At 42.9% G+C, this 26697-nt stretch overlaps 1 protein-coding gene across 6 annotated transcripts in view; it reads left to right on the top strand.

The window, feature by feature from the left end:
• The window catches only part of chd9 (chromodomain helicase DNA binding protein 9), a 63626-nt gene that overhangs the window by 273 nt on the left and 36656 nt on the right, over positions 1–26697 (top strand). For 4 of the 6 annotated variants that reach the window (XM_084541150.1, XM_084541149.1, XM_084541148.1 and 1 more), the window contains exons 2-3: positions 4105–5767; positions 23930–24342. In XM_084541150.1, coding sequence (XP_084397276.1) covers positions 4214–5767; positions 23930–24342 — 1967 coding nt within the window. In that variant the 5' untranslated portion in view covers positions 4105–4213. Of the gene's footprint in view, positions 1–575; positions 668–4104; positions 5768–21582; positions 21796–23929; positions 24343–26697 lie in introns of those variants that run through there. The other 2 variants (XM_084541147.1, XM_084541151.1) reach the window with 2 other exon arrangements.

The following is a 26697-nucleotide window of genomic DNA, read 5'->3' as shown; positions in this document are numbered from 1 at the left end:
CGCCTAGCCGAGTGTGTATTTATCCGGTAGAAACAAGACGGTTGAGTTTCCAAACTTATCAGTTCCCGTCAAGTCCCGCCTAATAAAACCGCAAATATCATCGTAGTTTCTCGAGAGTCTGTCGCGTAAATGGAAATGCGCGTGGCTCCAAAGTAGTCCTCGGTGGTTCTTGGTCATGGTGGTCCTGAACTGACAGCGACCAACCGGGCTCAGTCAGCACGGTACTTGAATGTGGACGCGCTGACTGTTAGCGGTGGCGGCACGTCGGCACTCCTGTTTGAAATTAAAACGAAAGTCAGGCGAGGATAACAAACTAGTTTGTTGTATTATCATGGACACCATCACTGACGACCTCTCCATCCATCTCCGGCCTCCTCCTCCTCCTTCTCCTTCTCCTTGTCTTCTTCTGTGAGCAACGTCACGACACCTTTTGAATCCAAAGTGAAGGTTTTGCCCGGAGCACGTGCGACCGGCCGTCTCGAGACCCCAGGGGCGAACAGTTTTTAATCTAAATTCAAATCCCCCCCACGTGCGTTCATTTTGTCCCCACTTTAAAGTAGCGTAACACACTGGCGCCTGGCTGGCTTATCAAACACCGCGCTCGCAAGGAGGTGAAGCCATTTCTGTTGGGGAGATGATGAAGAGGATGCTGTTGCTCACTTAAAAGGTGAGCTCATTTAGTCTCAGTAAAACTCCTTGGCGACGCTTGGAAAACACGACAGGCGCCGTTACCAAACGGTGCCGCTTTAACAACTAAAACAAATGAACAAACGGCAAAGTCTTTTGAATGCTAATTAAAACGCGCTCTCAGTCCCAGCGACCCTTGCCTTTTAGCTCGGCGTGGCTAACTTTTTTTTTTTTTTTTTTAAATCTTGGGGCAACAGTGGCGCAGCTTTGTTGGTTTGACGCTGTTTGACAGGGGTGCTCAGGAGTGGCCATCTGTATGACATGAGTCACAGGATTCAATTTCGACCTCCAGCCAGTTTAAATACACAACTCTTGTTGATATTGGGCAGGAGTTGCACGTGCTTGGATGGTGCATACAACGTCACGATTATGAAGGAAACAGCTGGGACGAGGGGACCGGTCTGCGCCTCGGGGCCAGATGGGTGGTAGTTTAAAGGGTAGCAGTGGCTTAGCTAGCTGGCTAGGGAATATGCTCTACATAAGAATATACACTCACTCGCCAGTTCATTAGGTACACTAATGAAAACGAAGGCATTCTAATAAATCCAAGATTAGTGAAGGTTGTGGCGTTCAGCATTTGTTCAAAAATAACAGAGATAGCTGTTGTTCCAGCTGTGTGTTCACTTTGGATGCTGTTGTTTGTAGCAGTGTTGGATTGTGTGTTGATACGCATGTTTCTATTATTTTGGCAACCCCATTATAGTCAAGGGGCAAGGAAGGCTCCATAATAGGTAAGAAAAACGCCTGTTTAAGTCAATCCAGCACCACAAACTATATCCTACAAAACAATCATACAGCAGAATTACCACATGTCTTACGCTGTTTCAGCATAAACTGAACATTTGAACAGTCGTGAAGGGGGATTTAGTGCAGGACTGTTAAAGGACATTAAAATGCATTCGTTTTCACTAGTGTACTGAGGAGTAAACTGGTAAGTGAGTGTATGTCATGTTTATTTTTGTTATCCATGCCGTTTAACTCAAGTTGACTGTTGTAAATCCATCTTGAATGTTTGAGCTTTGTCTCAGACTTACTTAGAATAACATCAAGGGACAACATACCTGACAAGCTTGGGAAATGATTTCATATGAGACAGATGAGCTGGAGCTGAATTAAAGGCCGTGTGGACTTTATCTAAATTTCTTATTGTGTGGGCCAAATTCAAATTCAAGTATCAACCTGAATGATCAGTGCATGCTAGTGAGTATCACTGTGGTTGAGTAACCAAGGTTTATAAAATAACTCCTTAGACACTTAAAAACTGCTATGCCACTGTTAGGGACAGTGTAATACTATTAGGCAGTGGTTTCACATACCCTCTGGTTTTGCATGTTGACGGCGCGGCGCGAGTCACAAGTTTGTATCATATGAATATTGGCATCTAATGACGCTTTAAGATGTGACAAATGGAAGTGCGTCATGTCATATCATCATCCAAAAAAAAAAGAAGAAAGATAATAACCATAAAGCCCTGGGAAGCCTGTGTTGGAAGCACAGCCCAGACTGAAAACAGGAATGGCTTCATGCCTGTGTGAATAGATTTCTTCCGAGACTTGGTGGTTGGTGGGGAGAGTGAAAGTATATATGGTATGTTCCCGTTTGCAGGACATGTATTCATATTACAGCAAATTAGATATTTTTTCTGTTGGTACATTTATGATTTAACTTTGGTTAAAGTTTTAGGATTTATATAGCAGACGTTGCTTTACTGCATTTGAATGGACAGTAGTAAATAAAATATAGCTCTCTAATGGGGTTAAGGTTTTATTAATCAGTGTCAGGTATGAACTATTTGTTTTACTTATTCATATGGGACAGCATAAATTGTTCAGCATCGATGTTAACAACGTAATAAAGTTACAATGGAAGTAAGGTAAACAGAAGGCACTGCTATAGCTTCCACTCTGTCCTCAACATAATGTTGGTAAGGTGGTCATACTGTATAATTAATCATTACAGGTTTAAATGTTCCTCTGCCTGTGTGGATTCACTACTGATTTCCTTTCACCATATAAATACATGCAGGTTAGGTTAAGTGTCAACTCTAGAATTGCTCGCAGGTGTGCGTGTGATGGTTGTCTGTCTCAGTTCTCCCATGTTTGACCCCCTACCAACTCAGAAAGTGTAAACTGATCACAATGATAAATGGAAATAGAAACTTTGGAAGCAATACTGATATTGGTAGCTGATGTGGGGATTTTGTCCTTTTAACAGAAAAACTTCGATAGTGAAAAGTTGGAAGTTAGTTGAAATATTTAAAATGCTTTGGAGTCGTTAAGATTTCCTTGGATGGCAACAAGCAGACAGTAACCTGCCCCTGACAGTCACATTTTAGTATAACAGCCATGTATGGTGCTTTTGTTCTTTGAATGTGAGCATCCTGACACTATTTTGATTTTGTTTTATTTATTTTGTATTGTTCTTGTGGACGGTTCGCTGTTAATGGTGAATCTTGCGTTGTGCGTTCAGATTGGAGGATGTTTTGCCATGAGGATGAATTGTCCACCAAACGTTACTAACTTCACTAGGCACTAAGTCAACCATTGCACTGTTATTTAAGTGACTTTGTGTACTGATTGCTTAGTGAGTTATTGGGCCTTTGATGACAAATCACAAATCATGCATTAATTAAAATCACAAGCAATACCAGGCATTAAAGAGTGGTATTTATAAAACTCTCATACCAGTGTGGCTGCAATTCAAACACAAACAAAAAAACATAAGAATGCAAACATTAATGTTAGATTAGGTTACTGGAGAAAGGTTTATGTTAATTTATTTCTTTATTTTTGCCTGTGTGCATAGCAAGTCAGCATGCAATGACTGAACTGGGTAGACTTCTGTCATCTTCCGCTGGTCTGTGGTTGCAGAACAGACGTGCACTCGAAGGGCCTCTTCTGCCGTTGTCCTTAGCTGTTGAAATTCTATCAGCTGTCTGCACCTCCCACACATTCTGCAGTAGCAGGGCAGGCAGCTTCATTGGTTGTGGAGGTGGGGGGTTGAGGTGCATTTGTGTGTGGGGGGAAAAAGGGTGGGGGTACAGGAAAAGGCACCTGCTGGTGGCTGGCGGTTGGTTTGCACCAGCTGCTTTGCTGCACACATGAAAGCCAGTGCTGACAGATGACTGACAGTACCAAATATTTCACTTGTGACCTCATCATTACTCAGATTTTTACAGCTTTCTTTGATGCAGAATGGCGATTCATTTATTTCTACGTATGTAAAACTATGTATCACTGTTACAATAAGAAAACATCAGAATGAAAATTATGTGTTTGTAGTAAGGGTTATTTGGATATGTGGCTTGTAGTTTGTTTGTAATCTGACCTATCTACGCCATAATTTTCAGATTGAAACAGAAATCTGTATCTTCTCATATCCATCTCATATTTTAATATTTTTATCTCTTCATTTCAGGGCAGGCACACACTATAATGGACATGCTGTAGCTCTGTAGAAAGGCTCATTGGGACCAGCTTGGATACACTGGTGTTCCAAAGGTTCCACTCCTCCTCCAGCCTGTGCCATGGACTTCTTTGATGACCCCAGCCTCTTTGATGGAGGTTTGGTAGGGCTGGATGAGGATGGCTTCCACCCAGGACCATCTCTTGTGGATGAGCTAAACCTCAGTGCGGACTTTGAACCCCTCCAGGTGGAACCTCTTGGCCCGGGGAAGCATCAAGACATGATGCCACCAGTTTCTACCCAACAAACCATACACAGTTACAGTCAGCCTATGGGTCATTATGCTGACATGAAGGCACAGAATCCTATGGGGCAGGGCTTTTCTGGTTCTCGGAGCACATGTAGTGGCATGATTATAGAGCAGCGTGGCCAGTACCACAATGCTGCCATGACCCAGGTACCTCAGTCCAATGGACTGTTCTGTAACAGCAGCAGTCCAATGTGGGGCAACCAGGAGCAGAATGGGAATATGTACCAACCTTTATCTCAACCGCAGCAGCTTTGTCATCAGCAGCAGCAACTGCATAACCAACAACTTCACGCTAGGCAACAAACACAACAGCAACAACACCACCACCCCTGTCATCAACAAGAGGAGCAGCATCGCAGAATGCAACAACAGCAGCTGCAACAACAGCAAAGTCATCAGCAACAGCTGTTAAACCAGCACCAACAAATCAACACACAGACCATGTCCCTTCAGCAACAGCAGCATCACAATTTCTCTTTTCCTCAAGGAAGTCAATCCAGCACACAGCAGCAAATCCACTGTACTCAACAGCAGGTTCAGCACCAACTAACTGGAAGAGAACAACAGTTCCATTCAAGGACTCTTTCAAGAAAGTCTTATTTGGAAAGTCAAAATGCCTCTCTGAGTGGGACTTGCTTACAAACACAGCAGCAGCAGGGTAGCTACCAGTTGATCAGGGGAGGTCAAGCCTTCTCTGGTTCGGGACCAAAAGACCCTAATCTCCCATTCCCCTTGCACTCATCATCTATGGTTCACTCCCTGCCCACATGCTCTGTCAGTTCTGCCAGTGCTTACCAAACGGCTCAGTACCCTGCCTACCCTGGAGAGCCAGAAATACCCAGTCTCAGTCAGCAGTCTTTGTCCTCAGTGTGTAGACCCGCCACCTCTGCACCACTCACTTCTGCAGTGCCTGAGATATCGGGGACCGCATGCCAGTTTCCATCCACAGCACTTATGAGTCAGCAGCTAACGAGGACCCCAGTTAGCCAAGCAGAGGAATGCCCTTTCCGAGCCCTGCGTTGTTCTGAAGAAACCCAGGGAAACTGCAAGTCATCTGAGATGTTTGGTGAATCCATGAGCTGCTACCCCAGCATTGCCAGCCACCTGCCCTCTGAGCAGCCTCAGAGCTGCGGGGTTATCAACACTAATGGATTCCAAGCTTTGGGAGACAGCCTGTTGCCATCAGATGCTCAGGATGAAGACTTGGATGGCCTGGAACCTCCTGACCTCCTGCCTGACCTACTGCCACAGCTGGAGGATGCTTTCAGGCAACAGGACGAATCCAACTGTTCATGGGCCGATTCCATCCAGGAGAAGGGGCACGAGTATAGGAAACCACCACCCATTGAATACAAAGAAGAGAAGGTAATACATTCGTTACGTCCTTAAAACATATGAAGTATCTGTTTACAGCCAGCCAGCAGATCTACCTTCTGAATGTTTTATTCTATCTTTCCTATCCTAGTCTGACTTTAATCATATCACCATATGACTTGTCCGCTCTGTCCTTTACCACCATATATTCGCAGTCAAGTTCATTTTCTTTGCTGTCATTAGGAGAATTTTCTTCCTGGTTTATCATGGCACAGAATCCAGTCTCCCATGTAATGTTTAACTAACTATCCCAGATAGAACATGTGCTTGTCTAGTAGGAAACCTGGAGTGGGGAGGAGGGGGGATAGGCGGCACCTAGGGCAGTCTGAGCGCTTTCTGAAAATGATAATTGTCCGTCCAGCCTGGCCTGTCTATCTGCCCAGTGCGCCGACAGCAGGTCAGGCCTGATTAGGCTAAGAGTGGCAGGAGTGTCTTCAGGACTTAGCTGTAAGCATACTTAGGGCTATATCAAGATGTGGGTCAGGGCAAGCCAGAGGCACTTGCACACTGCCTCGCTGGAGTGTGGGGGAGGTTGCACGCTGTTGTGGTAGCTGCCACACTTTCTGTGTGTCTCTGTGCATGAGTGCATGTGCATGAGTGCATGTGCACGTGCAAGAGAGAGAGAGAGAGAGAGAGAGCTGTAGGAAAAGAGCATGGTGAAAGAGAGTGGTTAGCACTTGAGAGAGGGGGAGGGGGCTTGGGAGATGGAGAGGGCAGTAGTTCATGGAAAATGAAGGAGAGCTTAGGAAAGAAAGAGACAGAGAGGAAGAGCATGAGAGCGAGAAGGGAGGCAGAGGGGGAGGTTGGGAGAATGCATTAGCTGGCTGTAACAGGCTTCAGGCGGTTCCTGGACCTCAGTTGGCTAGTAACTTAGCAGCATCCACGCAGCCTCCTGGCCTATGAGTGACACACAACCAACAGCTAAAGCAGCAGATGTGACAGTTGTTAATGCTAAAACTATGGCTTGACAATATAGCCAAAAAATGGACTGTCAAGTTCAGTGTCATCGGGGATTCCCAATTTTAATGCATTTTTTATTTCTTGTTTACATAAACTTGACACAAACATGATTCACAAATAAGTTTTCTTGATTAAAACTATATGGCTAACAAGACCAAAAAGCACCATTTACAAAGATGTGCATCATTTGTTAAAAAATAGATGGAGAAGAAAATATTTTTGTAAAACGGCTTGAAATGTTGTCAAAAAGGTCTCCAGTGTGCTCTCTTTCACCAGCGTATGTTTTTGTGTGGCTGTGGACCACTTTACGTGAAAATCTTATTTACAATAGAGTTCTGTTTCTATGTGTAGAAAACCGTTAATGTGTGTTCTTACACGGTACATGGTCCTGGTTTCAGAACAACAACCTACATGGTCTGAAAGCACCCTTATAGTCTTTGTCGGGTTCATGCATGTTTCTCTTGGTCCAGAGTTTTGTAGTTGTTGAGTAAAACAACTTCTCCACCAGAACCACAATCTTCTTATGTGTCAACACTCATACTCTTTTATAATGGAATCCATGCACTTGTGTAATTTCCTTACATTGGTGTCCTCTTTTGTCATATGGCGTGACGCTAGAAAAAAGGGCAACTACAGTTTACTGCCTCTTAGTTGTGGTTTTGGAGCTGTGTTAGGCGTTGTCATCACGATCTCATGGAGACACACACGTCTCCCATTCACTGCAAGGTTTAGTTTCAGGTGCTGCCACAGGTTTGTAGTGCTGCAGTGTTTAGTTTTAAAGACTCTTTAAGAACTTTACACGGCACAAAGGTTTGTTCCTTCCTGGACATTGTAAAGCCGAACCTTTTCCATGTCAGTGAAGTCATGTGATGACTTTTATTTGGTGATTCTCTGCATCTGTGTCTACAATTACTCCGGCTTATTGTGAACTGGCAAAAGTGACGTAAAAGAAACGTCACTACTGAGAACTGGCCGCTGTATGGGTAACAGAGGGAGAAAAAATTATTATTAATTTGATGTATCGCCCAGCCCTAACTAAAACAGTAACACTAGACATGTGGACATGTTGAGAATTCATTCGTAAGAGCTTTTGAATTTTCCATGGCACTACTGACAATGCATTTCTACTGGGACGTTGAAGTGTTGGTTGACATTAGTGTACAAACCTCACCTTTTCTGTCTTATTTAAATCACTTTAAACAGGGTTCTCTCCCTGTGTTCCCCCACTTCTGAAACCAAATCATGAGCCTGAGCCAAAACACAACTTGTGCTTTGAGTACCTGGACTGTTCCCTAACAGGCAGCAGGTGACAACAAAACTGACGGCCTAGAGCTCATCCACGCAGGCCATTTGCTCATCTGCAAAGGTCCTTGATTGAAATGGGGCCATGAACCACGGCCATATGAGCGAGCCTCTCCCTGTCTGTGTCAACATCCAGCCCTGTGTTGATGCTTACAGGCTGACTGTGCTATTCATGTGCACTGATGTGTGAAGAGCCTGCTGATAGTGTGTTTGCTGAACAGGCAAGGCATCGGGGGGATAGCGGCCCACTCGTCACTCCCCCACTGTGAATGTGGCTAATTAGGATTTCCAATGGTTGTAATGGTCAGCTGCAGCTGTGATGAGCCCTGGGCTCAAGAATGAATACTCAGGTATCTGTATTCAGAGGTTAAATTAAGTGGAAAAAAAATGTCTGTGGTCCTTTTTGCAATGAACCTTAATTAAAATGAGCATATGTGTGTAGAACTTTAGCTTGAGTCCTATTAATCATTTGGGCAACATCTATGGACTCCTAGAGGCTTCCATCTGTCTCTGTTTCACTAATGTATTAACGTTATGAGTACATACACCTTCAAACTTTGTGCGGCAGACTGAGTTCATTCGTGTTTCTCAAAATACTTTAGAAGCATGGAAATTTTAAGTTTGAGGTGGGTTGGTGTGAGGTTTAGTGTCATCAGTACAGACCATCATGAGTCGTCATATAAATATTTAAGCAATATTATAGGCAGCAGGGTCCCTCCATATGAGCTGGGTTTTTCTCAAGGTTTCTTCCTGTTAAAAGGGAGTTTTTCCTTGGCACCGTCGCCTTCAGGCTTGCTCTGGGGGTTTCAGGCTGGGTTTTTGTAAAGCGTCTTGAGACGATTTGTATTGTTATTGACGCTATATAAATAAAATTGAATTGAATTGAATCAGTACAGACCGTCATGAATCGTCATATAAATATTTAAGGAATATTATAGGCAGCAGTGTATCACTAAAATCCTATGATCCTCTTTCTCCAGCTGTACACACTTCTCACTTTGATCATGATGGTCACTCTACAGCAGCGGTGCCCAATACGTCGATCGCGAAGGCAGTGCGGTTAGATCGCGTGCCATTGGAAAAAATAAATAAAACAAAAAAAAATGTTTTAGATGTTAGTCTAATCATTCGTCATCATCTGTTGCACCTCCAAAACAAACAGCAAGACAAACGGTCATCTTTTTTTTTACTTTTTATTGCAACATGCCTTCACTTCAGGGCACACATCCGCAGCCATGCACAACTTCAACAGCAACAACTTAAGACTACCGTCTTTCTTAAAGGGACAGCACTATTTTGCTAAAGATGGATAGAGCTTTTAACACAAATAGCATATAACACTTAACACACACACACACACATATATATATAGAGAGAGAGAGAGTATGAGATTTAATTTACAGGGTTTCAACATTAACGTGAAATGTTTTATATTTCTGTGGTCACTGGGTAGTTATTCAGTTAGATACTTCAGTGTGGGATGAGTCAGTTCATCTACTCAGTACATTGTCAGTTCGTTTTTTGGAGAATTGGGATGAAAAATATTCACAAATATCTAATTGTCAGGTAAATCTTAAATGCACCCATATACTAAATCTAAAATTGATTTGTGGCATAAATTTCTGAAGAAGGTTTTTAGACGTTAAATATATAATTTGTACAGTTCTGTTTTTTTATTATTTCTTATTTTGGACATTTAATTGTGGTTTATTTTTAATATTGAATTTCTGCCTTTGTTTTGTGTTCACGATCACAATGAATTTGGATTTGAGTGAGCTATATATGGGTACAAATTAAACTCAGCCCCGAAGGCAAGACGGAAACTGGTTTTGGAGATTTGTGGGACAACCACAGCACACTGCCTCCTAGTGCATTCAACCTGAATGAAGAAGTTTCACACCTTTATTTCAGTCCCTGAATCTGACATGGTCCAAAATATTTATGTGCACAGACTTCTTTATTTGACTAGACTTCAATAACAGTTTATGTTAGGACATGCATTATGTTAGGACAGACATTAGGTTCTCGTGTTGTAGGTCCGTCTGAACTGATTACAATTTTGTGGTCATAGGCAAAGGTCACAGTGACCTCATAAAATGTGCTTTGGTGCACAACATTTTGTCCTTTCTTCAAAACTTTATTTCTAAATTTTTACTTGGACTCTCTTGAAGTGATTAAAACTTGGTCCAAGGCTTATTATGACACAGTTTCACAAAAAACTCTTAATTGGATATGATGTGGATGATCAAGAGGCGACATTTTATATCCAAAGGTCAAAGGTCAGCTTCACTGTAATATAAATATATTATTCAACGTAATATTCCGCAAAATTAATTGAATTGAATACTTTCAGTCTTCACTACATACATTTTTAATTTTTTTTGTATGAGTCTGGACTGAAAGGGGTGTAAACTGCAACTTGACTCATTGACTGAGGCATACAGCCTCAAGGCAGTAGCTCTAGTTTAAGTTGCTGTTAAGCCTCTCTGTTTCCTATGCGATGCCATTATCACCTTCAGAATGGTTTAATTACCCCTAGTCGTCATCACACTTGTGTTTGGGCACATCAGTTTTGTTGTATTAACGAATGACTTTTTTTTTTTTTTTTGCCCCACTGCTTCACATTTTTAGCAAAGATGTTTCAAATATGAGGCTGCCAACGCCTCCCATGCTGAATAGAAAAGAGAGGGAACTGCAGACTGACGGCTACTGATGGCTTGGGCTGCTGTAGCCACTTGAGGCTCCCCTGCAGTGACATTGCGGGTACCTATTTGCTCCCTGTCTGCATCGCTGGTTTAGATTTATTATCTGACTGGGTATTGCTGCTTTTCCCTCTCTGCCTGGCCTTGACCCCCAGTGTGCACACTTAGAAGTATGGTTTGTGTTTGTGCGACATGCTAGCTTTGTGGCTTTCTGACCTGTCTGAGGTTTATGTAACTCCTAGCCAAACAGACTGGGCAGGCAATGCCATAATCAGTCCTGAAAGTTGATACCACGCGTCACCCCAGCCTTCACCCCACCACCCACATACATGCAAACAAATGCAAGAACATTTTGCACACTCACACCCCTCAGATTACTGCTGCTTTCGTGGCCACATGGTGATAGGTTGTCTTATTCACACACTTTCTCTGATCACCTCCCCCAACATCCATATACAACCTCCCTCTCACTCACTCACTCACTCAGTCATTTTCTCTGACTGCCTCTACTTCCCTCCCTCTCTCTCGCTCTGTCTCTCCCCGCCTCTCTCCCTTTCTCTCCCCCGCTGCCTCTCGCTTGCTCTATGAAGCATTCTGTCTGTTTCATCCGGCCTGATCATCCTGTCTGTTTGGAGGCCTGCCAGATAAGGGCGGGGGTGGAGGATAACTAAGGGTCAGAGGTAAACAGGAAGTCAGCCGGTCTTTGCTGTAAGCGGAAGGGGAGGGCTCTGTGAGCACAAGAACAAGGGGGAGGAGCAGAGGGGAGGAGGGAGTTGTACTTGGATTCAGTGCATCAGGAGCATGTGGGAACTCTTTCAGCCCCAACTGCACAGTAGGTCTGAATTTAAAGTATGCTCCTTTTATACTGCTTTTCTTTCCTTTCTACTCTCCTTTGCCTCCTTCTCTTGGGATTAAATGGCTTTGAATATTTTTGGGGGTAATGGGAGGGTGAGTGTTTGCCCAGCGGTCAAATGTGACGTTTCTTTTTGTGTGTGTATGTGACTGGAATGCAAGGCTTTTTGGTGTGACGTGAGGCAACCTCCTTGAACTCGTGTTAACCTTTGACTGGTATAGAGCGAGGCTGAACTGCCGAAGTGTCTCTAGGTGTGGAATTACTCCGTTTGAGGAAGACAGCGTGAAAATCACTTGTCAGTGAGCTGAGCGTACTGTACAACAGAATGTATTAGAAAAGACTTGAAGGTGTAATGACCCTTTTGTCCTTGTGCTTACACCTAACACAATAGTTGTACTCTTGAAGGGAGATAAAGTCCGAGGAAAACTCATAATAAAACATCCTGATATAAAGAAAAGTTTGAATAAAGTTATAGAGGGCTAGTTAAACGTCCCAGATCATGGTTTTCCGCACAAAGATTTGACTTTGACAGAACTAAATGTCGATTGTCCACAGTGATATGGGTTGGCTGACTAGTTACTGATTTGTTACTTCAGCAAACAGCTTTGTGTCTGTAGGAAGTCATTAGCTAGTTGCCATGGATGCGGATGTTGTAAGTTGAGACTTTGTTTATGGAAAGTTATGCTTGTATTTTACATCATTAAACAGTCCTTGTTTGCAAAATTCACAGTTCAATGTTATGTCTTTAATCTTTCTTTGTTTACGGAGCTTGGCTGCCATCATACAGGCTCACATAAAGGTACTGTACATTGACATTGGTTGTAGACAGGCTGGTTATAGACTGAATTTCTTTGATCGTTTTTAAGGATAAACTTCAGTTAACTAATTTCAACAAAGTATGCTGTCTTCGTTTGTTTATTTTGCCTTTTAACACTTAGGAATAAACTTGAGAAATCATGGTTGAACATTAGTTTGATTGTTGAGCCCACTTTGACGTTTGCGTTCATGCTAATGTGAAATTGATGTTTGCCAGCAAACTGATAAAATATACAAAATATGAAGGATTGTTCAGACTGGGCATCACAAGAGGGCAGCTTTGAGTATGTGTGTTCACACCTACCATTAAAATGTATCTCCCCTTGAGTGTGATTGACCACCTTTGATCCAACAGGTCCACTACAGACGAATAAAACATAGCCGCTATCATTTAGCAGTATTTTATTGTGCTGCTGTCTCCCTTCTGCCTTTTCAGAACAATGAACGGTGTTGTTTGCTGTATGCATGTGTGGTGATAATAATGTGGAACATAATAAGCTATGTAGTCTCTTCCTGAAAGCTCAGATTATAACTTGAACCTTGGAATCGTCGATACGCGCTACTGCACTGTCTGCACTGTCTGCACTGTTTGCACTGTCTGCTGCACTGGGACAGTTTTAGCCCAAATAAAAACATTGGTCGTTACTAAGGAAATATGTAACTTGACGTAACGTGGCTGCTTTGCATACATTATTTTTATTAGTCTAGTTTGTTTCAGCAAGGTGACATGCAGTGGCGTGGTGGTTAGTACTGATGCCTCCGGGTTCCGGGTTCGACTCCAGGCCAACTGGGGCTTTTCTGTGTGGAGTAATTGGTGATTGTAAATTGGTCGTAGGTGTGCATGCGAGTGTGAATGGTTGTCTGTCTCTCTGTGTTAGCCCTGCGATAGACTGGCGACCTGTCCAGGTTGTACCCCGCCTCTCGCTCGATGACAGCTGGGATAGGCTCCAGCCCTCCCTCGACCCTTCACAGGACAAGCAGTTACAGAAGATGAATGAATGAATGAATGTTTCAGCAAGAATGACATTTAAGGCTGCCATGTGTAATGAAAACACAACACTTAAGGAGCTATTACCTTTTCTGGCGATCATTCAAAATAGCGTTGCAAACGTTTGCACAGCCTTTTACTTGTAACACTCGTGGGTCCTCATTAACTCATTAGGCCTTAACTGAGTCATTGTGAATTGATGCAGATCAATAGCTGTCTGTGTCAGCTGATGATGAGTCCAGAGTTGATAAATTCTCTGACTTTTCAAACCTTTTGGTAACACTCAGCGACCGTGGGCTCCTCCAGGCTACTGACTGGAGATCTGAAAATGAAGCTAATTGATGCCTTTAAAGCAGGGGGAGGCTATAAAAAGCTATCAAACCATATCCTGTATGCAATTTTCACTGTCCCAAAGTCTGCCCGAATATCCCAAATGTCACATCTCAAAATCCACAATGAACTGCTTCAAGAAACCCAAGTTGAAACTTTAGTAATAGCTCACACAGTGTCCCTTAGAAAATCTAAATCTGTCTATAGATCTTAAACATGCTGAGTGTCCAATTATGTGCGACAAAGAGTAGATGAAAATTCTGCAATGAAAATCCAGATGTGTGGTTCTGTGTCAGATCTGTGCTGTAGCCATGCTCATAAATCTCATCCTTTTTAATACCGTTAATGTTGTTCTCATGACGTATCCCAATAATCTTAACTTGTGGCACAAGGAGCGATAAAAGGCCATAATGGCTTTTTCTGCTTATTTTTCAGTTCTGCAAAGCAACATTTTAGTTTGAAAGTTGCGCAGCGACATCTCTGATTTAGTGTGTATGTTTAATTATATACTGTACCAGCACATATGTACTTAATGTGCGTCAATGTGTGCATTCTCTGCTCTGCTCTATGGTTTGGAGATACATTTTTAAACTTTATCTATGATTCTTATGTAGGATGTTCCTGTTATGTTTCTGTTTATCTTGGTGTCTCAACATATTCCTACTGTTGTTCATGATATTAGCTAAATATATTCATCTCATCTTAGGAAAATTTAAACTTAAATTGGGAAATTATATATTTTTTTTGCCTCCTCCATTCTAGCAGAGGTTTGCTCAATAGACATGTACCTCACACGGTGCAGGGGAAAGAAATCCTTCCTCAATTCCTGGTGGCTTCAGTTCGACTACACTCCCGCACTATCTTGCTGGTGTGCAGATGTACGTAGGTGCCTCTCTGTGTGTTCGTCTTCACGTAGGCACAGGCCCTGCTGTCCCACTGTTTCAGTAATGAAGGAGTGGTAAAGGTCTGGTAGTAAGCCCCTTGCTGAATTCCTCTCCACCTCATCCCTCCCTCCTACTCTCCTTCCCTCTCCCCCGTCTCTGTCTGTCTCTGTCCGTCTGTCTCTCTCTCTCTCTCTCGCATCCTAAGGGACCTCCTCTTAGCTCCACTCTACAGTTTCCATCTATGTTACCATTAATGAATGGCATCATTCGGCCTGCTTGTTTTGCACATTTCAGCTTCACTTCACTGCCTGGTGTCTGACCTGCTGTGCCAGTTCTGATTCAGAGGGCACCGCATAATTACTCAGAACAACCACTGTTAAAAACTGTGACGTATGACGTGAATGAAAACTCTGAGCTGTTCAATATGCAAAACGCATTTATTTTCTCTGGGTTAGATGAATCATACAACACCTGCGCAATTATCACTTTTTTGAAGGCGTCATATGCTGCTTTTTACTTCTTATTTATTTGAAAAGAATCATTCAAAGAATCGCTTTAAGAAAAATAGGTTTGATTTCTGAATGAGAAGACTCCATGATGCTAACCTGCGCATTATACCATGGATGACAACACTGTCCTCATTAACGTGCTTGCTTAGATCTGAGAACCAAGAGCTGGCAGCATTTAACAAGACAACAAACATTGATGTCAGTTTATAGACCTTACGTCAAAGATAAATCAGGAACATACTGGCTAAACGGTTTCTTTCCTGGTCAAACTTTGAATTGAGCAAAGCCTTTGGTGTTAAAATGTGTGAAGTAGTTCTGATTCAGTGCGTGCAGTAGAAGTGATGCCCAATTAAACAAAAATAAAATCCAACTTTTAATGAATTAGAGAGATCCCTTAAGGAAAGCCGAAATTCTAGTAAAGCATCAATTTCCTTGTAACTGACATGCAGCTCCTGATTATTTGTGGCAGTACAACAGATAGATATAGGACTATCAACAGTATGCAGTTCAACAGTATGTGACATCTAAGCAAGTTCTAATGTCAAGATTCAATTGGACTAATATTAGATTGACCACAAAAAATTTATTTAGAGTGAATGCGTCGGCTACTAATTGTGAGATGAGGCCCTATGTGGATGGATTGCCTCTTGCTTTCACTTTGACTCATGCCCACTAGTGCGTGCACACAGCACTAGCCCTTAAAATATCATCTTAAATCTTGCTGAGCGACTGCCCTCTGAGCTGACACTGAAAGATGCAAGAAGGGCAAATGCCCTAGTTAGAGTCACTTGGCTGCTCTTCTCAGTCCCTTCGCCGGATTGACTGGCTATACTTTTCATAGTTTGGAAACCTGTTGAGTGAATTGTCAAATTGTTTACGTGAAACCAGCTACACCCCAAATCCTCGTTAATGTAATCATTGTTACTGTGGGATGTTCATACTTCCCCTCTGTGTTTTTGTGATGCATCATTAGTGAAATTTAGAAAAACACTGGGGAATTTTACCTGAGTGATTTACACATTAACACCCCTCACATGAAGGTGATCATCATTTCTCTTTACCTTGCAATCCTGCTCTGCCTCCTCACAGTCACCCCCTAGTGGTCAGTTCTGTACCAGACAGATGAGCACAACCGCTATGATGAACTACTACCACTTCACATTGATCTGTGCAGTGCAGGGTTGCAGTGGCAAAGCATGTCCTTACTTCCTTACTTTAGCTACAGCATGTGTTGGGGAGTGAATACTTGTTGGGGTACTAGCACGTGTGTGTTTTTTTTATAAATATCTCAGACAGACGCATGCACACGTGGAATGATCTGATAGCAGTGCTGTATCTGTTTACTCTGTTCACTTGTTCTTTTTACATTTTGTGCTTTTTGAATGATTAACCCTGCACACGCAGTGACATCGATGTTTGTTTTAAGCAGTTCACATTAGGCATTTCACGTTATTGCACGACCCTTTCCTCTTAATGAGTTCAAGACGAGCATTTCATGTAGTTGTCGCTCTCTGGTAAAAACTGTTTTTAGTCTGCTTGTCCAAGTACTGATTGTCCTGTAACTCTGGCCTGAGGGCAGGGGATGGCTATGAGCTTCTTTTGAAGCAGTGGGAACTGTACAGCCGTTTCGTGGAGGGGAGATGACAGCCGATGATCTTCTGGTGACAACCCTCTGGAGGGCTTTCCTCTCTACACAGTATGTTTTGTCAAAAAGTTAATTGTTTTTGAATTGATCATTGATTCTGATCTGGTTATTTATAGCTAAGATACTACACAACATCGCTCAGATATTCACTGTGAACAGCAAGTAAATCCCATTTTGCCGGTCACAGACCAATGATAACAGAGTGCAGATAGCACCAAGTTGAGATGTCATGATGTAAATAAAAGCATCATTAACTTGTTTTCTTATAATGTCACTGTAAGTGAAGTGCACACTTTTTATATCGGGTTAGGTTGGTACTATACTGTCACGGTGCACAGTGCAGCACCAGTAATAATGCTCAGACATACTTTCAGCAGAAGGCAGTATCCTCGGCCCAGCGACTCTTACTCTTGACCCTGAATAAAGGATCATTAATGCATGGTGCTGTATTTAATTGGTTGTGGAAGCATTGCTATGCATCTTGTCTCCTTTCATTTATCAACCCTGCTGCCTCACATTCCAGTCTGGCTGCAAAGCTGGCCTTTATCCACAGGCCTAATTAGCAGGGCCTATTTCTTTTCTGAAAATATAACAGTGCAATCTACGTTTCATCGGGGAAGCCATAGGTATGACATTGGCTTACGGTTTGAGACCTCTGTGAGGTTGTGTTTTTTTTTTTTCTGTGAGTAACACCAAAGACCAAGTTATTTCTTAATAAACAACACTGATAAATTTTCGAGAGAAGTGTGAAAAGGAAGGCAAATGTTAAATCACGTATACAATAGTTGTAGAAGAAAGCAGCATCTTAATCATATTTTATCATGTGTTTGCTGTAACATTTTGATTTGAGGACTCAATAATGTGACTCCCAGATCCAGCATTCATGTACAGTTTTAAAGATCAGAAAAAGCATGTTTTAAAATTATTCGGCAGTTTGTGTCTGACACACGGTGTTGCAGATGACTGTTAAGTCTATAAATCTGGAATAATTTTGTATCATTAGATGCTGGTGTCTGCTCTTTAGAGGAAAAAGTTATTAAAGGACATCTTTGATCAGGTGTAAGCATCGGGATTTGGGTGAATCCTTCTCGTCATAGTTAAATGAAAACCTTTTGCATTCGTAGCCACTGATTAAATAAACATTATTTCAACTTTACATTTCCATTTATTTATTCATTGGCATTTTGTAAATACAAAAAGTGACTTGACCTAAAATATAGTAGAACATGTAAAAACTAAACAAATGTACAAGACAATCATCCCTGGTCTTGCTCCTGGTGTATATTTGATGTCTTAGGAACACTGCAGTAGGGTTATCCTCTACTGCATAACATTAAGTAACATTATGTAAACCAAATAGTGTTTTACAGTCTAAAGTCTAAAATCAAACATGTGCATTGTGTGCTGCAGTGTATTATGGATCAAACACCCTTTTTTGTCATTCAGTGCTCCATGGATAATGTTGTCGCTAGTACTGTGTGACATTATATTCCCGCTGGTTAAAGGTTTCATTTCTGTGTGTGCGAGTAGCCGCTTGCTGCAGGCTCTGAAGCCCTGATGGGTGCTAGCCATCTTGTCATTTTCAGTCAGGGCACTGCTAGCTCTCAGCTCTCATTTCCCTAATGGTGAGTTAGTGGAGACTCTCACGGTGGTACAGGCAAGAGATGAGAGCAGTGGAACACTAATACAGACCCTTTGATGAGGAAGTAATGGAGTGTTCAGAGACAGACACCTGTGCCTCTGCAGGCACCAGACCTCTCTGTGCACACACACGTGCACACACACACACACACACACATTTTTTTTTTTCCACCCGCTTCCTTTCACCAGCTCTGTGACTCCCCTCCCCTTCCTCTACACCCCTCCCCTCCTCTTCCTTTCTCCTCCCTCATCTGTCCTAAAACGAAGCCACTCCCCCTCACACAGAGCTGCCAGGCTTGTTTGCATATTAACTGTCTAGTTGCCAAAGAGCAGTGGCTTCTAGCCATGTGACTGTTGAAGCATGTGTATATGTTGTTGGCAGTTATTATCTTTTCCTCTCTTATCTAGACAAAATCTGCCTTTTCGGTTAAAAGTTTTTCTTTTTATTATTATCGTCACTAACAGCAGTACACGATAACCAAATCTATCTGCGTTAACAAAGATGAGTCTCTCCAAAGGTCTGTTACCTGTCCATTTTACCCATCAAATTTTCTGTTGGCTGTTGGTCTGTTTGATTGCACGTGGCGATTGTTACTTGATGTTCATTTTTCTGCCCACAGAGTGAGGTGAGCATTGTGTGTTGTTGAACGTGCCACAAGTTGAAACATTTAGTGCACCTATGGCAGATAGTGTAATGAAAGGCACGGTTTTGTTTTCGTATTGACTGTGACAGCTTAGTAGAGGCTCTAGGGAGACGAAAACGGCCAAATTCCTCCATTGCACTTTAGGTGTATGTGCAGTTGTCTCATCCCACGGCACTGTAGCCTGGTTGGCATGATCTGACAGTGGATTTGTTTGGCTTGGAGAGGACGCCGTTGCTCAGCTCCCAGTGAGCATGTGGTCTGCTTTAAAGTTCAAACTCCAAGGTCTGGCTTGGTAGGTTGATCCAGTGCCCGCTGCTGCAAACACGTGGAAAGGATAGCCACTGCTATGTAGAAGTCTGCGATGGAGACGGGAAGCTGTAAGATGTAAAACAACACAAAAACCACGGAGTTCATGAGAACACTTCCAGTGCCAATGTCACCCCCCACACACATTTTCAGTAAAGGCTGTCCACACCATACCAGTTGGTTTGTAGCACAGAACTTTATTCAAGTTATCTGTACAACATGAAATGTAAAGCCATATTGTGTTGTAACCTACACACTCGCTCCCACATATTTCACACCGTACTTGAATAACTCACAAGAAGTGTAGTGAGAATTAAAGAATATCATAGGTTATATAAAAACAGCATCATGTCGGACATGCATATCCTTAAAAATCCAAATAAATATATTCACCACTTATTTTTAAGAGATTGTGAAGAATCCTAGATGATGTCTTGGCTTTTGTGTTATGTACTAATGTCCTTATAGCAGCCTTATAGTCCGACTGTAAGAAGTACTGAGATATTTGTGAATCACAGAATCGCAAGTGACGATCACGCTTTCCAAATCAAACCTGTTACGATCATACAATGATAGATGCAACCATTATGTGCATTAGCTTTTAGAAATGTTTTGAATCTGCCCATCAGAACAACTCATTTGGGACAAGGAGTGAAAATATAGACTTGGCTGAGCAGTTCATAAATGCCCTGTGTGTGCAGCTGCATGAGGAATGGACAGGGTGTTGGGAGGGAAAGATGTCAGTTCAGCTAATTTTGCACAGTAAATAGAGATTGAAAAGAGCTGATAGCGTATCTGTCAGTAACTCAGTCCCGACCCAGTAGTGCTGAGTACTGTACATGGCTTCAGGCCAGCCGTGTGGCTCTAAATAATTCCCATTACCATGTGCCAGCCGGTGCACATGGCCCCTGCATCGCGCTGTCAGAAGTTCCGTGAAAGGCCTTCACACTCTCCGAGAGCTCACAGGACGAGCTGCATGTGTTGGACACATCCCAACTTCCCCTCTTGGAATTTTATTTTTCCAAGAGTCGTAGCGCATTGACCCCCGACCATGACCTTGTTAAAGTGCACCACTGAAGACAACATAGGCTGTGCGTGCCTGGTACTGTGTGGTTTGGGATTAAAAAGCCGGTTACACCCTGTTGTGTTCATTTCTTAATGTCTCATACTTTGTTTGCTCTTTGTATCGGGAATATATTTTTAGCATTTGGGAATTTGTTTATCTTTGTGTTCGTGTAGCTCTTTGTCACTGGCAGTAACCAATATGAGGATACAGAAAGCTACGATGTTGACAATCTGTGGCGTGGGAGAAATCCAGTACTTTGGGGGTTAAGTTGTGAAAGTTAATGCAATAACTGCTAGCACCATCTGCTGGCCTACTTCCTTACAAAGAGAGAGAGAGAGAGCGAGTGAGTGAGCGAGAAAGAGAGAGAGAAAAAAACGAGTCTGGGTTTTAACGACATCTCTAATATTCATGCTGATGCATTTTGCTGCTTTGTGCTTTCATTTTCCGCCGCTCTGCCTGCCAGAGTCTCGAGCTCGCCATACACACCCCGACCAGGGAGAGCAGAGGGCGGCAAGGGAGAACGAGGAAAAAGATAAGTGGGGGAAAAGAAGGAAAAAACAATCAGCCAAACAAGCAAGCAAGATAACACAAAAGGCTTTTTTTTTGTGTAATAAAAGGAGTAACCTACCTTATTTGGCTGGTGAAGAAGACGAGGAGAGGCGCAAAAAAGAGAAACGGCAAAGCGGAAAGAGCACGAAAGAACAAGGATTAAGAGGGAGAAGGCTCACAGAGGCACTGAGAGCGCACACCAAAGGCAGGCGGAAAGAGAGAATCAATGAGAGGGGAGGAGAGAGGAGGCAGGGAAGGCAACTCTGACACACACACACACACACACTCATAGAGAGAGAGAGTGAGGGAGACTTGGGTGAAGCCGGACGACGGCAAAGCAGCACGCAGCAGCAGAATGAGAGCTTCCTGGACTGCCACGCACCTCCTCTACCGCCAACAGCGCTGCTCCCTCATCACCCTGTGAAGAGACAAACGAGGGTGAGAGAGCGAGCGCGAGAGAGAGAGAGAGAGAGTGAGAGAGAGCTCCCATGCGCTCCTCTTGAGCCCTGCCCGCTGGGGGAGGAGGAGACGAACAGCTCCGGCGCTCTCGCACTGCCTGAGGAGAAGAGCTGACCGGGAAAGGAGGAGGGGAGGCAAACGAGAAGAGAGGGAGGGGAGGGGGGGACACACGGCTTCAGGAAGAGTGAGAGAAAACGACAGTAGAACGGGAAAGAGTGAGTGTGTTTTTAAGAGAAAGTGTGAGTGAGCAACTGAGAGAAAAAACCCGGCGAAAGGGCAAGGCTTTTGTTAGCCGGTTGGAGAGGGGGAGGAAAGAGGAAGGAAAAAAAAACACCATGTCTACAGTGAAGAGGCCAAGAGGAAGGGTAAGTGAGCTGCTCTCAGAGCTGGGTGGGAGGAGGGACGAGGGGGAGGAGGAGGAGGGGCCGGCAGGAACTGAACAACCTCCTCTGCTACTGGCTCATGCTGCACTGCCGCCATCTTGAACTCATTGCTGATTTTTTTTTTTCCTCTGTACTCATTTGCTTTGCTGTGTTAGAGCTTATCAAGGCTTTCTAGATTCACAGCGATTCCTGTTCCCCCCACCCCTGCTGTCTGTTCATGTCACACACCACCTTTTCATTCAGCTTTGAATTCTGCTCTCCACGCTGCCCTGCTCTGTGGCTTATGAACAGTGTACGAGGTGTGAGTGTGTGTTTGTATTTGTGTGTGTGTCCTCCATGAGTTGAGCCTGTCAGTCACCAGAGAGCTCACACTACATGTGGGAAAGAGGGGGTGGGAGCGAGAGAAAGGTGTCCGGTCCAAATGGAGCTTACTCTACCCTTTCATCGGCTGTAATGGTCCCCGCCGTTTTCATGGGACTGCGTGCTGCTAGAGAGATTGAAATCACTGCAGTGCTGGCAGGCTGTAATTTCAGTTATTTATAGATGTATTACACAGCTGCAGTGCTCTCAGTTTTGGTGCATTTTATCTTTTCTCTCACTCCCTCTCACTCTCTCGCTCTCTGATAGAAGCCTGTATTTGTATTTTTGTCTTCCTCTTACTACCTCTTTAATGTGTGCTCCTCTTCTTCCGCTCTCAAGCTTTACTTTCTTCTCCTCCTCCTCCCTCTTTCTTTTTTTGTACCTTTTAACTTGAATGAGAACATTCCAGCATGATCCAGTAAATTTCTTCCTAATAGCCTCAGCAGCGCTGCACACGTGAAAATCATAATGCAGCTCTTGTGTGCATGCGTGCGTTTTCCCCACTTCCTTCCAAATGAATTGCTAGTTATTCATTTCCCTCCCCCCACTTTGTCAGTAAGGTTCAAGCTAATTCTCTGTATTTAGCTAGCAGTGTGGAAAATAAAAAAAAAAGCAACCCGCCACCACTTGGGCCATATAGGCATATGCAACACATTTTTAGATTAGGTCATCCATTTATGGGTTCCCTCTCCGCTGTGCTCAAGGCCCACCACGAGCTACTTGTGTAGGCATAACTGCAGTCATGCCATCTATTATTCACATATTATCATGTATCAGGCAGGCTGGATTATTTATGTGAGCAAGGCTCACTGTAACCTGCTACAGTGAGCCAATGTTTTTCCCTCGCTTACTTCACCCAAAATCTATTCATTCATTGACTTTTAATGACACGTGGTCCCCTTCATCTGATCTAACATTTTCGGAGTTAACACCAACCTTTTCGCAAGCTCAAGGTCCTTTGGTAGAGTTAATTAGGCGGCTGAGAGTTGAAGTGAGCATCACGCAGAGTGAGACAGACCTACCCACTTACCTCAGCATCTGAGATGGGGACAGCAACAAGCGCTACTGTCTGAGTGGTACACGTAGCCTCCAGAAGCTTGTTTTTCTGAATGAGAGATAGTTTCATTGGCGACGCTGATGTATCACAGTATATTGTAAATCCATAAAGGGTATTTTTTTAAGCCCACGTTTCTTATTTAATTTTGACAGTCAGCTTCTTATTGTACAGAGACATTTACATCCTAATGTGCTGGCATCGGTTTCTGTAATAAATGAAGATTTACTTGCATTACTCATCTATTAGCTGCGCTGTATGACTCTACAATATACTCAAAGCTGCTATCTATAACAAACGTGATATTCATGGCTTCTTATTCTAATAACGTTGTTTGAATGCTTTACAAAACACAAAGGGTGTTTTGAACAATACAATATTGTAACGTTAAAATGCGTTAAATGGAAAACCTTGAAGGAAAACTGATTATTTAGTACTTTTTTTTATAGAGGAACGCGTCATGTTATGGTGTATTTGAACATGCACATAGTACTTGATTAGCTGCATATTTTGTTGTGTGCTTAAATAATTTGGCTTTGTCCTTTTTTCTTTTTTTTCTTTTTTATGAGGGATTCTTCTAAAGCGGGTCTGTTTTCCCTCCTCAGCTTTGCGTTCCATCCAGTAGCATTTATGAGATATTGGTTAGACAAGCATAGTAATGCTAAATACTAATTATTTCTGTTTCTCTCCCTCGCTCCTTAGCCTCGAAAGAACGCTAATGGTCCTGGTAGCCAGGTGCGGGTCCTCAGTCCCCCAATGAAGAGCAGCTCATCGTCCTCCTCTTCTTCTTCTTCTTCGTCCTCATCTTCATCCAGCTCCTCGTCGGAAAAGAGGGTGCCACGGAGGACACACCATCAGATGGAGTCAGCTCTACACGAGAAGCAGGAGAAGGCCAATAGGATAATATCAGAGGCTATTGCTAAAGCCCGGCAACGAGGGGAGAAGAACATCCCGCGGGTAATGAGTCCAGAGAGCTTCCCCAGCTCTTCATCACAGTACAAGGCCCACCGTGACCGTGAGCACAAAGGAAATGGCAAGGCACGGTCCAAAGATAAGGCCTGTAGGAAGGCCTGCATTGTATCTTCCTCCAAATCCAAACAGAAGCCCAAGATCGGGTAAGTAGTCACAGTCCTTGATGCTCTTTTCTCAACCCCTGCAGTGCGGTCTTATTTGTCAAAGAAAAGAATCCCTTAAAAAGAGTTTTGATCTGTTTTCTTTTAACTCGATAAATACCTGAACCGCTGCAGTGTTTTGTGAGCGTGAATGAAGGGACACATGCCACTGGTTAACTCTCTGTCACTCTACTCCACTTTACGGATAGTACGACAAAAATAAATTATGTTAACTGAAAAAAATGCACGTAAAGTTTAATATGTGGTTGCTTGTTCTGTAGTATGGCGATAACAACAAATGCTCATCACAGTTCCCCGAAAACCACCGTGATACCTCGTAAAATACAGAACCCAGCTGACAGTGATATCAATAGTATGGGAATGAGTAAAAGTATGAAATCACTCATTTGAAAAGCTGTAACCACCCAGTATTAGGAAGGTTTGCAGTGGATTTATCCTGCTTGTGTTCCGGTTGATTTTGCTGGTGCAATTTTTTTCTAGCGTGCATTTTCTGCCTGTGGTTACCGAGATGGAAGCTCAAAGTTCAACAGAATTTACTGCATACTATAACAATAAACCCAGGCTCAGTCATCAGCATAGACATGGGAGGAGCAAACAAAGGCTGCATTTACATGTGAGACAGTGCTGCCCTGTATGTTTAGGCAAGTAGTGCTGATGTATAGATACCGTAATCCGCTTCCCATCCCCCCTGTTAAACTGCTATAAGCAGTGTGTAGCTACAAGCCACACCCAGCGCAAGCTATTAAAATATCAGCTGGTGCAGATGTGAATGCAGCGGCAGGGAGAAGAAGGAACGGGGGAATGTTTAAATATGGGAATATCAGATTGTGCGACTGGAAAGAAAATGGCGTTTTAAACCAGCACTGAGAATGCATGTGTTTTTGAAACCTAGAGCGAGAGTGACTGACAATGGTCAACAATAATATCTGGCTAGCAGCTGTGTTCATTAATAATTAGATGAGGTAGGAAGGAGAAAAGCTGTAGCACACAATGGGTTCTGCTTGTCGTGTGTGTGTGTGTGTGTGTGTGTGTGTGTGTGTGTGTGTGTGATAATAAGAAAGTATAATGTTAAATGGAGGCATCAATCATGGTGATACAGTGCTAGTAGTTTGCCAGCTTCAGTTTGAGGCACTTGCGTGGTGGTGCTCGTCGTAACACAGATGTCTCAGCCTTTTGATTACCTAAACGATTGTTGATCTCAGAACAAGCCCAGTTGTCATATTTAAATTAAAATTCTGTTTGATCGTGTTACTTATCTTTGACACACAGCGCTTTTAAGATCTGGAAGCTTCAGTCTAGCTCGGTTAGTCGATGAACACCCAGATCCATTTCCCTCCTAACCACCTTGCATCTGTGGAGATGGCTGTTGATAAAACCATCAGCGTCTAATCAAATGCAGTGTAAGGCTTGTTATTTTTCTTCAAAGACGGCTTATAATTTGTCCACAGTTTGTCATTCAAGTGTGCCGCAGATAGCAATCCTAATAGTCGTTACAAGGTAATGAGCTGTTGAACCCGAGTAACCATACTTGGCCTACATGTGAGAAAAATCAGATCAAGATGCAGGCAGCAGAGCCTGCATATGGAGCCTAATATTGTCTCAGTCAACCTTTTATAGCACGCATTACATCATTCATTCCAGCCATTTTGAAGCATTAAATGTATTTTGGTCCAATGATGAACCGACCTTCTAAACCTGTTTGACAGCTTTCTTTTTGTGGTTTGTTTATTTCTGAAACCGGCTTTGGTTTTAGTTTCTCAATATAGCCACATGCTTTCTCTCTGGAAATAGTATAACTGTTTTTCAGTAACCTTGTCAAAGCATAGAAAAGTCTGAAAATGTAAATTTGGAATTGATCGTGCATTTAGTAAAACCTTAAAGTCAAGACCACTTTACATGGCTTCTAGATCGCCTCCGTTTTGGCCGTGAGACGTTGGAACTGGTCTCCTCAAAATACGTACACACACTCAAACGGGTCAGGCAGACTTGTAACTTTTAGCCTGTAGTATGTCCTTTGATGCTGTTACTTGACTCTTCCGTGGTTATACACTAATGTGTGATACAGAAGACTTTCATGTCTTTAACATGTGGTTGTAGTGGTTTTATACACGCATGCTTTGTACTTGTACTCCGTGTCACTGTCCCTTTGTTTTAACTGAAAAGAGACGCTCAAAATGCACAGTCCTGTGGTTCCAATGTGGCAATGACGTATAGCTGTCTGTATATGACTAGAGGCTAGTGGGAGTGTGTGAATATTTCATCCGAGGTGTGAAGAATTATGGCTCAGGCAATCTTCTTACTAATAGAGTTTTTACTTTTCTACTAATTAGAAAATAA

Source organism: Chelon labrosus, assembly GCF_963514085.1.
Source record: "Chelon labrosus genome assembly, chromosome: 3".
Taxonomy (NCBI): Eukaryota; Metazoa; Chordata; class Actinopteri; order Mugiliformes; family Mugilidae; genus Chelon; species Chelon labrosus.
This window is presented reverse-complemented; position numbering and strand designations above follow the sequence as displayed.